The 14,850-nt window shown below is 45.7% G+C and overlaps 1 protein-coding gene across 1 annotated transcript in view; it reads right to left on the bottom strand.

Moving 5' to 3' along the window:
* LSG1 (large 60S subunit nuclear export GTPase 1) overlaps positions 1-4,793 on the bottom strand; it is a 32,219-nt gene extending 27,426 nt beyond the window's left edge. Inside the window, exons 1-2 of the mRNA XM_010337748.3 lie at positions 4,622-4,793; positions 3,405-3,531 (exon numbers count right to left, since the gene is read on the bottom strand). Of these exons, the coding sequence (XP_010336050.1) occupies positions 3,405-3,531; positions 4,622-4,720 (226 nt within the window). The 5' untranslated portion in view covers positions 4,721-4,793. The remainder of the gene's footprint in view (positions 1-3,404; positions 3,532-4,621) is intronic.
* Between the last annotated feature and the right edge of the window lie 10,057 nt (positions 4,794-14,850).

The following is a 14,850-nucleotide window of genomic DNA, read 5'->3' on the forward strand; positions in this document are numbered from 1 at the left end:
TGTTGGCCAGGCTGGCCTCAAACTGCTAACCTCAGGTGATCCACCCACCTCAGCCTCCCAAAGTGCTGAAGTTACAGGTATGTGCCACTGCACCCAGCCTGCATCTATAAACTTATAACAGATACTGCCAAAGCAAACTTTCCAACCCCCCTCAACTGTCTCACCCCATAACCTAAGAACATACTACCATTAACCCTGATGCTTCTCACACACACCCTTACATTTCTCTTTCCCTGCCACAGTCGACTGTTTCAGAAGAATACAACATGCTCATTCCCTGATGTCCTCAACTTCCACTTTCTGTTTCTCTAGATTCCACTTACGGCTCTGTGACTCCACTAACACTGTTCTGGCAGAGGTTACTACCGACTTAAAAAAGAAAATAACTTTAGTAAGATAGGATGCACATACTATACAATGCATCCATTAAAGCACACAATTCAGTGACTTTCAGCATATTCAGAGTTGTGCGGCTATCACCACAATCCATTTTAGAATATTTTCGTCGCCCCAAAGAAAGCTTTACCCATCAGCAGTCACTGTCCATCCCCAGGTAACTGGGGGAAATAATCTACTTTCTACAGATTTGCCTATTTAGGACTTTTTGGTGTTTCTACTTTATGGTTATTATAAATAATGCCACTATGAATACACATATACATGTTTTTTGTACATGTTTTCATTTCTTTTGGGCATAGACCCAGGAGTGGGACTGCTGGATCATATGCTAATTCCATGTTTCACCTTTTGAGGAACCGCCAAAATTTTTTTAATAAAACAGCGACGCCGGGCGCGGTGGCTCAAGCCTGTAATCCCAGCACTTTGGGAGGCCGAGGCGGGTGGATCACGAGGTCAAGAGATCGAGACCAACCTGGTCAACATGGTGAAACCCCATCTCTACTAAAAATACAAAAAATCAGCTGGGCACGGTGGCGCGTGCCTGTAGTCCCAGCTACTCAGGAGGCTGAGGCAGGAGAATTGCCTGAACCCGGGAGGCGGAGGTTGCGGTGAGCCGAGATGGTGCCATTGCACTCCAGCCTGGGTAACAAGAGCGAAACTCCGTCTCAAAAAAATAAAAATAAATAAAAATAAAAATAAAACAGCGACACCATTTTCTACTCCTGTCAGCAATGTATGATGGTCTGATTTCTTTACAAATTCCCCAACATTTGTTACACTCTGTTTTATTTTAGCTATCCTAGTGGGTGAAGCGGTATTTCATTGTGAAACCCAGGAGTTTACTTTTGTCTCTTCACTCTTTTTCACTTATGCCACCCTCTCCATCAAGTCTGGTTTACTCCAGCTCCTTAAGTGTTCTTGTTCCTCTTATTTTCTCCATTCTTCTACTCCTTCTATTTCAGTTCTGGACTGTTAATCTTGCTAGACTAAAATGATAAGGTCTCCTAACTCATCTTGCTTCCTTAAAATTCATCAGTGATCTTTTAAAAAATACAATCTCATGTAGCAGCCAGGCGTGGTGGCTCACGCCTATAATCCCAGCACTCTGAGAGGCCAAGGTAGGCAGATCATCTGAGGTCAGGAGTTCAAGACCAGCCTGACCAACATGGTGAAACCCCATCTCTACTAAAAATACAAAAATTAGCTGAGCATGGTGGCACATGCCTGTAATTCCAGCTACTCGGGAGGCTGAGGCAGGAGAATCACTTGAACCCGGGAGGCGGAGGTTGCAGTGAGCTGAGATTGCGCCATTGCACTCCAGCCTGGGCAACAAGAAAAAAAAAATTCATGTAGCCATTAGACATACCTGTATGCCCATATTCCCTGCAGCACTATTCACAATAGGCAAGATTTGGAACCAACCTCAATGCCCATCAGTGTATAAATGGATAAAGAAAACATGGTATATGTATACATATACATACACACAATGGAATACTATTTTGCATTAAAAAGAAGAAAATCAAGGCCGGGCGCGGTGGCTCAAGCCTGTAATCCCAGCACTTTGGGAGGCCGAGGCGGGTGGATCACGAGGTCGAGAGATCGAGACCATCCTGGTCAACATGGTGAAACCCCGTCTCTACTAAAAATACAAAAAAAATTAGCTGGGCATGGTGGTGCATGCCTGTAATCCCAGCTACTCAGGAGGCTGAGGCAGGAGAACTGCCTGAACCCAGGTTGCGGTGAGCCGAGATCGCGCCATTGCACTCCAGCCTGGGCAACAAGAGCGAAACTCCGTCTCAAAAAATAAAATAAAAAATAAAAAGAAGAAAATCTTATGTTGCAAAAAAAAAAAAAAAAAAAAAAAAAAGGAAATCTTGACATTTGTGACAACACGAATGAACCGTTATGCTACATGATATAACTCAGGCACAGAAAGACAAATACCACATGATCTCACTTGTACGTGGAATCTAAAAAAGTAAAGCTCATGGAAGCAGAGAGAAAATGGTGGTTGCCAGGGACTAGGGAATGGGGGAAATAGGAAAATACTGATCAAATAGTAATTTACTGAGGCAGGATGAGTAAGTTCTAGAGATCTAATGTAGAGCCTGGTGACCCCAGTTAATAACAACGTATCTACTAGTTAATAATATGAAATTTGCAAAGAGAGTCTATCTTGTTCTCACCACACACACACACACACACACACAATGTGAGGTGATGGATACATTCATTACTTGACTGTAATCATTTCACAATGTATACCTATAACCAAACATCTTATTATATGCTATAACTATATACAATTTTTAGTTGCCAATTATATAGCTCATTAAAGCTGGAACCCACTCACCCCGCTCGAAAACACTAAAAAATGAAATCTGAAATCACACTGCACACTTGCTTAAAGCCCTTAAACCTTTGTTCTCTCCAGAATCTGGCCCTTGCCCACCTCCTCAGCACCTGTACTCATCCCATCCTGTCCCTGTCACATCCTGTCCCCCGCATGACCAAAGCCAAACTTCTATCCATTTTCTGAACGCAGTTGGCTGCTGCTTCCCATCTTGACTCGAGTCCTCTGCCTGTCTGTGTAAAATGTCTGATATCATCTCACCTGTCCTTCTAACAGCTTCTCATTGTTCAAGAGTCAGGCCAGGCATGGTGGGGCTCACGCCTGTAATCCCAGTACTTTGGAAGGCCAAGGCGGATGGATCACGACGTCAGGAGATCAAAACCATCCTGGCCAACACAGTGAAACCCCATCTATACTAAAAAATACAAAAATTAGCCAGGCACGGTGGTGCAACGCCTGTAGTCCCAGCTACTCAGGAGACTAAAGCAAGAGAATTGCTTGAACCCAAGAGGTGGAGGCTGCAGTGAGCCAAGATCACACTACTGCACTGCAGCCTGGGCAAGAGACACTGCCTCAAACAAAAAAAAAAACCTCAGCCCCAGATGGAAATGTGACCAGTGTCACGTGTACTCAGCAATAAACAGCTTACCAGCAACAAACTCTGTTCCTGCGAGTTCGGCAGTAGCAAGGAAGTCATCAAGAGAGCTCTGTTCAGTCACTGACTGAAGATTAAGACGACCCCAATCATAGCCATCGTTGAGTTCACTTGTGTGCAACTATGAAAAAACACACGGTAATAAACCCAGCTGCTCTCTTCTGCTCTTGGCATCCAGTAAGCTCTAAACTTCCTTGCAATTAGTCTGTGGTCTCGAGGGTGGCTGTAGCCCCTTTAGAATCAATACTATTAATAGTTAATACTTAAAGAAGCACATTCTTTCACAATTTCATTAATTTTTTAAATCTTTTGAGGTGGATTTTATTCCCCCAGGAATGAATGAGAATGTACCGAGTTCTAAGATCGTGTACTAAAGTATGTCCCTGGAGCTAACTAACCATGTGCCACTGTCACACCAGCTGATTTTCATCCATTCTGTAGTCTGCAGAGTAAGCACCATACAGTGCTTATCGGTATTCATCAGGTTAGAGTTACTCTGGTCCAGAGTAACTCTGACCTGTTGAATGGCACGTGGTTAGTTAGCTCCAGGGACATACTTTAGTACACGATCTTAGAACGAAATACATTATCATTCATTCCTGGGGGAATGAATGGTGAAAACAACGACTAGAATGATTAACACAAGCCAAATCACTTCAATCATTGCTTAAAGATCCTTCTGTAACCTAGTAAAACATTAGGTCCTGTCACACCTGAGAAATGAATGATTTATCTTTGAGCTAAACCACTAGGGGGTGCTTCGCAGGGGTGAGGCAAGTATCTGAATTTTGTATTTCTGGCAGTAACCAATCGCTTCTGGAAGATCCATTCTTTGAACAAATTAATACAAAAATATGTTTTGTCTTTTTCCTGCTCATTAAGTTCCAAGCACTCCAGTGGCTTCTAGGGCAAAACCCAAACGTACTCAACACATTCAGGCATTGAAGAGTCTTCACATTCTCACCCCACGCCTCTCTCACTCCCCGCCTCATCACCACACTAATCCTCCTTTCAAGCCGCTTCTACCTTTGCGTTCTGGACCTTGCCAGGAGGAGGAGGACCTGATACTCGGCCTCGCAAAAACTCCAACTCATCCTTCCAAACCCGGCTGAGGCGTCCATCCAGGAAAACTTATCAGACTTTTGACCCGGAATTTTGCAACACTCAGGCTAGACAGAAAACATGGTGACAGATGACATGGTCTGTCTTACCCAGGAGTCAGTATGACGATGGCTTCGGCTCCGCTGAGTCTGATGGCGCAGAAGGGCCCGTCCCAGCGACCCACCGGCCGGGACTCTCCTCCGCCCCATGGCAACACAACCGCCGTTAAGAACCTTCTTGGCTCGGCGCGCGCAGTTTCCGGAATTCACAGTTCGATTCCCGGAAGTGACGATAGGCGAGCCCAAGTAGTTCAGGCTCAAAGTTGAAAGGAGGAAGCAGAATGCCTTGTCCTAAAGTGCTCTTTTACATCTTGAGCTTTCCAGTATTATAGAATATGAATGAAAAGATGCTTCTGGAACTTTTCTGTAGATTTCCTGGCGAATATTTCGAGTTTGGATGAGTTAAAAGAATGGTCCATTCTCGATTTGTGCGTCGGGCTTTAGCGTCCGGCAAGAAACTGAAGCGCCAGGGAAGCATGGCGGTTCCCGTTCGCGTCGCTAGCTCCGCCTCCCGCGGCTTCCGTCAGGAGGAGGCGGAGACTCGGAGGAAGAGTGTTTCGGTGGCGCTAGGACCGGCAGTTTCCCAGCGCTGGTTTTCAGCTGGCGTTGTAGGGTGTGCTCTCTCCGAGGCCCAGCCCAGCAACTACTTTTTTGTTTACCTATCCGTCCCCAGCTGCGAACTGGAGAGAAAAGTCTTCACCTGGATGTGAATTTGGAATGAGAGGCTGAATAACATTTCTAGAGCATGGCAAGGTTGTAAAGAAAGCTAACAGGAAGTGACTTACGCTTTATTTCAAATAAAAAAGTGTTTAAACAGTTCTAGTTACAATTTCATGACTTTAAAAAAAGTAATTAAAATGGACTGGGCGCGGTGGCTCACGCCTGTAATCCCAGCACTTTGGGAGACCGAGGCGGGCGGATCACCTGAGGTCAGGCGTTCGAGACCAGCCTGGCCAACATGGTGAAACCCCCGTGTCTACTAAAAATACAAAATTAGCCGGGCGTGGTGGCGCATGCCTGGAATCCCAGCCACTCGGGAGGCTGAGGCAGGAGAATCGCTTGAACCCGGGAGGCAGAGGCAACGGTGAGCTGAGATCACGCCATTGCACTTCAGCCTGAGCAACAACAGTGAAACTACGCCTCAAAAAAAAAAAAAAAATTTTTTTTAAATTAATAATAATAATTAAAATGAAAGTGAAAACAGTGAGCCAGCTCCACTCCTAGAGGCCTGGGCTTTCGTTTCTCACTTTAATGTTCGATTTCCCTATAATGGGAATATAAAGTCAGTTTGGACATTCTCATTGATCCGGAGAACCATCTCTGTTTTGATGCTTAGGGAAAGCAGCTTGAGCAGGTCATTGATTGAGTGTGTGCAGTGTCAGGAATCAAATCCAAGTCTTGTCACTAGCCTGTACACTCCTGGGGAGAGGGAAAATGAGAGTTGTTAACGTATTTTTATTTATTTTTATTTTTTGAGACAGAGTCTCACTCTGTTGCCCAGGCTGGAGTGCAATGGCATGATTTCAGCTCACTGCAACCTCTGCCTTCTGGGTTCAAGCGATTCTCCTGCCACAGCCTTCTCAGTAGCTGGGATTACACATGTGGGTCACCGCACCTGGCTAACTTTTGTATTTTTAGTAGAGACAGGGTTTCGCCGTGTTAGCCAGGCTGGTCTCGAACTCCTGACCTCAGGCGATTCCACTGCCTCGGCCTCCCAAAGTGCTAGCATTACAGGCATAAGCCACCGCGCCCAGCCAAACATGTATTTTTAAATCATAGGCTCAAGGTAATGCATGTATTACCTAGCACGGCTTGATTTAGCCATTCCACAATGTACACCTATATAAAAACATCATGCTGTACGACATAAATAATATACCATATTTACACATCAAAACAACAGCCAAAAAGAAAGAAAATAAATCATAGGGTCAAGAATCCATTTAATCCAGGGTTTCTCACGCTCTAGTGTGCCCATGGATCCCCTGAGAGTCTTGTTAACATGCAGATTCTGATTCATAAGGTCTGGGGTGAGGCCTGCAGCTCTGTTTCTAACGAGCTTCCAGGTGATACCCATAGTACTGGTCCCTGGGTCACACTTTGAGTAGCAAGAGTAGTCCACTCCTTTTCTGTGCAAATGAAGACACAGAAGTGGACTGGGTAAAGGTCAGTCATAGCAAGTTAGCATCAGGCAAGACTGGGTCCAGACTCCCACCCATTTCTGATTTCCCTACCAAGGCCTCTGTTTGCTACACCTCACCCTTCTTACTGAATTGAAGTGACTTTTGGGAAGTGCCCAAGGGGACTGCTGACAAGCTGTGGAGAGGTTGGCAATGGTTTGAGAAGGCAGTGCTCACAGAGGAGCAAAGAAATGCATCTGAACAGGATTTCTCCCGTTTCCCAATTTAGGAACAGTGTATCTTTAAAATCCCTGCACATAGTCTCCAGAAGTTAAGATTGAATAGAATTAACAGACAGCTCCTGGCATTCTCTACACAGCTAAGTGGCTAAAGATCAAACTAACTCATGCAGTAAGATTAGGTGGATTTCATGTTTTAATAATAATACTAGGAGATGATATAAAGAAACTCGCTATCTCATTCCTAGAGCTCAGCCAGCCAGGAACTTGGGATTTCACCCTAGTTTCCTTTTCCCAATTGTGTCACCTCCAAAGATTTCTGAGAAAATAAACACTTACGTTTTCTATTGTCACTTTTCTTTTTTTTTTTTTGAGACGGAGTTTCGCTCTTGTTACCCCAGGCTAGAGTGCAATGGCGCGATCTCGGCTCACCGCAACCTCCGCCTCCTGGGTTCAGGCAATTCTCCTGCCTCAGCCTCCTGAGTAGCTGGGATTACAGGCATGCGCCACCATGCCCAGCTAGTTTTTTTGTATTTTTAGTAGAGACGGGGTTTCACCATGTTGACCAGGATGGTCTCGATCTCTTGACCTCGTGATCCACCTGCCTCGGCCTCCCAAAGTGCTGGGATTACAGGCTTGCGCCACCGCGCCCGGCCTATTGTCACTTTTCTAAGGGCTTAAAAAATCTTGACCAAATAAGGCCAGGCATGCTGGCTCACACTTGAAATCCCCACACTTTGGGAGGCTGTGGCAGGTGAGTCACCTGAGCTCAGGAGTTCGAGACCAGCCTGGCCAACATGGTAAGCCCCGTCTCTACTAAAAATACAAAATTTAGCCGGGCGTGGTGGCGGGTGCCTGTAATCCCAGCTACACGGGAGGCTGAGGCAGGAGAATTGCTTGAACCCGGGAAACAGAGGTTGCAGCGAACCCAGATCGCACCACTGCACTCCAGCCTGGACAACAAGAGTAAAACTTTGTCAAAAAAAAAAAAAAAAAAAAAAAAAAAACTTGACCAATTAAACCAAAGTGATAATCAGGTGTGGTGAGGAGTCAAAACGTTATCCAGATTTCATTTGCAGCAACTATTCCTAGCTGACAAGAAAAGCATACATAATTCTAATATTTCTCCCAAGATGTTATGAAAATCTACCAATGACAGACAATTGCATCTCAGTCTTCTTATCTGGTTAATGGGGCTAATAACAATTCCTCTCCTGGACAGGTAGCCAACAAGAATATGCTGCAAGGTCATTGCCAGTAATTTGCGAGGTATGGAAAAGAAGGAGAGAGACCAACTAGCACAGCTGAACACATTTTTTCCCCGCTAACAACTAAGCAATGAAGGTGAGAACCCAGCTGGAAAATTTTTCAGTGAGAAGGACAAGGAGGAAGGGAATTGGGGGTGTTGATGAGACAAGATAATCGGACCCAGATTAAAAGGAACGAAGTAAGGTTGTTGGGGGAGTGACTATGGCGGTGATGAAGGGTGGAGCAAGGTCCTGGCTGCTGCCCAAGTGAGGGGGTTGCAAAGATAAATCAGGCCAGGTCCCTGCCCTCCAACTGCAGAAGCCATTTCACCCACACACTTCAGGAACAACACTACCTAGCAAACTTTCTAACACCAGCAGAAACTCTCACCCACCAGGCTTGTGTCTGGAAGATGGGTCAGATCCTTCTGATTTCCCACTAGCTGAGCACTTCCATTAAAGCCAGGATTCTCTGAAAAGCTGGCTCCTGGAGGAGGCTGTATTGATTTGGGGATTGGAAGCCTGGCATCCAGTTTCTAAATAGCGACACAGGGAGTGTTCCCTATTCATAGTGTTGCATAATGCTTGATTTCCACGGCGTCGGAACAAACGTAGTTGCAAACTCTGAAACCCACACCCAGCAACAAACTTTGGAGTTGCTTTCAGCTCTCTAAGTCCACACTGCTGTGCCTCCGGGCTCCACATCTGTCGGAGGAAGGAAAGGAAAGAGTGGGTTGGTTTCTGTTTTGTTTTTCCTTTCACGCCTTGGCCAAAAATGTGCTGGTGGCAGAAAAGTCGTTCCAAGGCAAGCTTGCAGCCTGGTCTCTCTCCTTCTTTCCCATATGATACATCACCTCCTTCGCAAAGGACATTCAAGCAGTTTGCATAAGGCTGAGAGTTGTGAAAACTGAAGTCTGGCAGCCTCTGTAGAGCATGATTGAATCAGTAGGGAAACTCCCTCTAATTATCTGCCATTCTCAGTTTATCCCTGTTGAAAATGGGTGGATTCTCACATGAGTTTCAATAATTCAGCAGACTTTTAAAAATCTTTTTAGTTGGCATATAATAATTGTATGTACGAGGTGCATTTCTGATACATGTATAAACTGTGTAGTAATTCAGAATATTTAGCATGTCTATAACCTCATACATTTATCATTTCTTTGTAGTAAGAATATTAAAAATCCTCTCTTCTAGTTATTTTGAAATATACAACACAATATTGTTAACTATAGTCATGCTACTTTCAGTAGACACTTATTGGTGGTTATTATGATTCATTTAAGTTCCTGCACTCAAACATTGGTTTCTTGTGTGTGCACAGAAAAGTGTAAAAGATGGGCTGGGGATGGTAGCTCACGCCTGTAATCTCAGCACTTTGGGAGGCTGAGGTTGGTGGATTACAAGGTCAAGAGATCGAGACCATCCTGGCCAACATGGTGAAACCTCAACTCTACTGAAAATACAAAAATTAGCTGGGTGTAGTGGTACGTACCTGTAGTCCCAGCTACTTGAGATACTGAGGCAGGAGAATTGCTTGAACCCAGGAGGTGGAGGTTGCAGTGAGCCGAGATCACACCACTGCCCTCCAGCCTGGTGCCTGGCGATGGAGCGAGACTCTGTCTCAAAAAAAAAAAAAAAAAAAAAAAAAAGTGTAAAAGACTTCTTGCTTTGGTGACACAGGATACAAGATCCTACGAACACTGTATTTGAACTCATGAACTTTTTCTCAACTCGTGTTATGTTTGGAATATCGAGTATCTGTTATTCACAGATGACTTTGCAATTACTTTTCCCTCTTGACAGTCAAGTGAGAAAGGGTATTGTTATTTTACTGCACTTTTAGGTCTAGAAATGGAGACCCAAAACAGTTAAGTTAAGCAAAGTAAAATAAAGGAGGCTAGAAGTAGTATGAATAATAACCAACTCCAAAATCTGCAAATGGAAAGTCCTAGGTGTCTCCCATTCATTCATTCACTCACTCATTCACTCACTCACTCATTCATTCATTCATTCATTCATTCTCTCACTCATTCATTCACTCATTCATCACAGGACTCTGAAGCTTCAGCACTGGACAAACTCCCTGCTCTGAAGACCTTACACTTTAGTGGTGATCAGCCTAACAGAGAGACTCAGCCAGGGTTGAATAGCTCAAGTCATGAACTACAGCACCAGGTAGACCTTACTCCATTAAGAGGGCATCTAACCACTAGGATTTTACTTTTTGTTTGTAAAGGTAATCAGTCTCCTTAAATCACCATAATAAATATACTAATATATGCATGTAAACCTGGATGGTGATGGAATGCAAAGCTATGTTGTGTGAGGAAAAGCTGATAGAAATGTGGCCAGCCTAAGGAGGGGGACTCCGGAGGTGTGTGGGAACCACTGCCATTTATGTGGAGGTCCGTCATAGGTAAGGGAGAGAAGACGGTTTTGAGAAGACACAAGGCAAGAACAACCAGAACAAATGGAGAGAAACCACAGGGTTACAATTTTATGTTCAATGTGTTGGAGACTTCTTACAATCAGAGTGGCTCAGAGATGTAACGGACAGCTTAGTAACGTAGTGAGCTCCCTGCCGTCAGAGGTATTCAAGCAAAAGTCAGATAATCAGGTGTCAGCTGTTTTAAGTCAGGTTCATGCCTCAAAGTGGGTGCTGAAATAAAGAAGTGCTAAGGGGGCCGGGCGCGGTGGCTCAAGCCTGTAATCCCAGCACTTTGGGAGGCCGAGGCGGGTGGATCACAAGGTCAAGAGATCGAGCCCATCCTGGTCAACATGGTGAAACCCCGTCTCTACTAAAAATAAAAATTAGCTGGGCATGGTGGCGCATGCCTGTAATCCCAGCTACTCAGGAGGCTGAGACAGGAGAATTGCCTGAACCCAGGAGGCGGAGGTTGCAGTGAGCCGAGATCGCGCCATTGCACTCCAGCCTGGGTAACAAGAGTGAAACTCCGTTAAAACTCAAAAAAAAAAAAAAAAAAAAAAAAAAAAAGAAGTGCTAAGGTACTTTACAGACCCCTGACCCTGGTGGGTTCTCTTCCTCTTTATGCTGTCCCTTGCCTCATCCCAGTGTCTGAAACAGCAAGGGAACAGTGACGGTCTCAGAAAGGGTGCCAAGGTTGGCAAAAGCGGGGTGATGCCTTCACCATGTAACGTGGGGAGAAGAATACATCTTGCCCTCATTGTCATGAGAGAGTTGAGGGTACCACGAACCGCCACCTAGCAAATTCAGTCATCATTAGTCACAAAGACTACCAATACAAATGGAAATGTTAAAAATCATCACTGAAGACAAGATCCATGGCTTCTGCTTTAAACTTAATCATGCAGGGGTTAATGATTTCTCCTCCTTCCATCTTCAGAGGGGACACACCAGTCTTTACTGGTCCCTGCCTTTGGTGGCACTGAGGAGAAGGCTCGCTTGTAAGGCTCACGGTTTCACTGCTCTTGGCTTCCTTCTAGTACCCTTGCATTTCTGCCTGGGCCTTGTCCAAGATCCCACACAAGCAGCCCATGAAAGGACAGGCTGCAAGACAAGAGGCATGGTGAGGACATTTCTGGGAGCTTTGGTCACAGGGTGACCTCCAGAGTTTGTAGACCTCTGACTTGTCTATTGCTCCTCTGTCACTCCTGCAATTTCTTGCCATGGGCTCTGTTTTAATCTTTTGTCTTTTATATTTATTTATTTTCAGTGAGCTTTGTTGGAAACACAGCTTCTGTTTTGAGTTAATGATGTCCCTTAAAAAGATGTTCAGGCCGGGCATGGTGGCTCATGCCTGTAATCTTAGTGCTTTCAGAGGCCGAGGCAGGTGGATTGCCTGAGCTCAGAAGTTCGAGACCAGCCTGAGTAACATGGTGAAACTCTGTCTCTACTAAAATAAAAAAAATTAGCCAGTGTAGTGGTGTGCACCTGTAGTCCCAGGTACCTGGGAGGCTGAGACAGGAGAATTGCTAGAATCCAGGAGGTGGAGTGAGCAAAGATCACACCACTGCACTTTGGCCTGGGTTTCAGAGTGAGATTCTGTCTCAAAAAAAAAAAACAACAAACAAAAAACAAACAAACAAACAAAAAAACCCTGGTGGCTCGTGCCCGCAATGCCAGCATTTTGGGAGTCTGAGGTGGGAGGATGACTTGAGCCCAGCAGTTTCAGACCAGCCTGGGCAACATAGTGAGACCCCCATCTCTACAAAAAAAGTAAAAAAAAAAAAAAAAAAAAAAAAAAAAAAAACTACCTGCGTGTGCCTGTGTTCCCAGCTACTCGGGAGACTGAGATGGGAGGATCACTCGAGCATAGGAGGTCGAAGCTGTGATGAGCTGTGATCGTGCCACTGCACTACAGCCTGAGTGACAGAGTGAGACCTAACCCCTACTTGTGGATGTGCTTTTATTTGGAAAAAGCTCTTTTTTTTTTTTAGATGGGGTTTCACTGTGTGGTGCAGGCTTGTTCTCAAACTCCTGGGCTCAAATGACCCTTCTGCCTGGGCCTCCTGAATATTGGGATTACAGGCACGAGCCACTGTACCAGGTTCGGAAAAGGGTGTCTGCAGATGTAATCAAGTGAAGATGCACTCTTACTGGATTAGGAGGGCCCTAAGCCAATAACTACTATTTTAGAAAGAGAAACATTTGGCTGTATACACAGAAGACAGAGGGAGAGGCCATGTGATTCCAGAGGCAGAGATTGGAGCGACGTGTCAAAAAAACAAGGAACACCAACGGTGACAGGCGGCCATCAGAAGCTAGTAAGATGCAAGGAAGGATGCTGCCTTCTTGTAACCTCCCAGACAGGAAGAGAGTACATTGTGGTTTTAAGCCACCCATTTATGGCCATCTGTTATGGCCGCTGCAGGAAATTCACACAGCCTTTTTGTGATCTTAGAAATGAATGAGAATTTGATTAGCTCCCAAAAGGGAGAGAAGGGCAGCAGCGTGCTTGGGGTCCCTCAGTTAGTCAGGGCTTGGGGTGGGGGTCTGGATTCCTTCTTTGCCAATCTGTGTACCTGAGCCTTGGCTCTGATCATGGCAGGTCCCTGCTCTAGTGCCTCCAGGGACTCACCACAGTTTATGAGATGCCTCTGCCTGCCATTCAAGGCCATCAGGAGTTGGACCCTGGCATGACCCAAACACAAAGAACATAGGCCTTGGGGATCTTGGGCAAATTTCTTTTCTTTTCTTTTCTTTTCTTTTTTCTTGAGACTGAGTCTTGCTCTGTCGCCCAGGCTGGAGTGCATTGGTGTGATCCTGGCTCACCGCAACCTCCACCTCCCATGTTCAAGCAGTTCTCCTGCCTCAGCCTCCCAAGTAGCTGGGATTATAGGTGCCCACCACCACACCTGGCTAATTTTTGTCTTTTTAGTGGAGATCTGGTTTCCCCGTGTTGGCCAGGCTGGTCTCAAACTCCTGACCTCATGATCCGCCTGCGTCAGCCTCCGAAAGTGCTGGGATTACAGGGGTGAGCCACTGTGCCCGGTGGGCAAATTTCTTAACTCCTCCAAGCCATGGTCCTTTCCCTCTGTAAAATGAAGAGACTGGCACAGAGCTGACAACACTCTCAGGAGCATGAAACATTTGGACGGATCTGACTCAGCACAGTGCGTGACACACAGTAGGGGCTCAGTACTTTTGCGTTCCCTCCTCTTGCCCAGTTGTGTGATGTTCAACGCTAACTCCCTTCTTCGTGAGCCATTTCCTTCCTCTGAACTGCTCTCTCCTATCTCTGTCCACAGCAATCTGCCCATCCTTCCAGGCTTAGCATGAAGTCCACTTCCTTCCTGAAGAGGGCCCAGTCACTGTTTGACTACAGGTTATTCTGCCTGCAATGGGAAATGGGCTGCCAGAGGTTCCGAGACTCACGTGTGATCTCAAGCACCACAGAGACCCATCTCACTGGGGGAGGCCTGTGACAGTCATGCTTCACTCTAACGTCTTTAGGGGCAGTGAGAGCCACTGGCAAAGTGCCCTTTTGATTAAAGTACCCAGCAAGTGACCATTCAATCAAGTCACAGAGAGAAGTATGTTTAGCTGGTAGGGCTGCTCCTGTTGGCGTCATCAAATGAACCTGTGGGATCCAAAGCTGCTCTTCCTTGAGGGGGAGCGAAGGAAGGACATGGGTTCTACACATATGTCTTTAAAAGCTTTGGGCTTGCCGGGCGCGGTGGCTCAAACCTGTAATCCCAGCACTTTGGGAGGCCGAGGCGGGTGGATCACGAGGTCAAGAGATCGAGACCATCCTGGTCAGCATGATGAAACCCCGTCTCTACTAAAAATACAAAAAATTAGCTGGGCGTGGTGGCGCGTGCCTGTAATTCCAGCTACTCAGGAGGCTGAGGCAGGAGAATTGCCTGAACCCAGGAGGCGGAGGTTGCGGTGAGCCGAGATCGCGCCATTGCACTCCAGCCTGGGTAACAAGAGTGAAACTCTGTCTCAAAAAAAAAAAAAAAAAAAAAAAAAAAAAAAAAAAAAAAGCTTTTGGCTTTACTTTTAGCCACAGGAAAGGGCCCTGGATTGAGATTCAGGCCACATGAGTCCTCATCTTGGTGTGATCCCTAAATTACCTTATGGCCATGTGCATGCACTGCCAGGCCGTCAGTTTCCTCATTTGGAAAGTCAGGGGAGGTTGACTAGATGATCTCGAAGGGCCTTCCAGATAAGGCTTTTCCAGTTCTGA

Source organism: Saimiri boliviensis, chromosome 8 (genome assembly GCF_048565385.1).
Source record: "Saimiri boliviensis isolate mSaiBol1 chromosome 8, mSaiBol1.pri, whole genome shotgun sequence".
Taxonomy (NCBI): Eukaryota; Metazoa; Chordata; class Mammalia; order Primates; family Cebidae; genus Saimiri; species Saimiri boliviensis.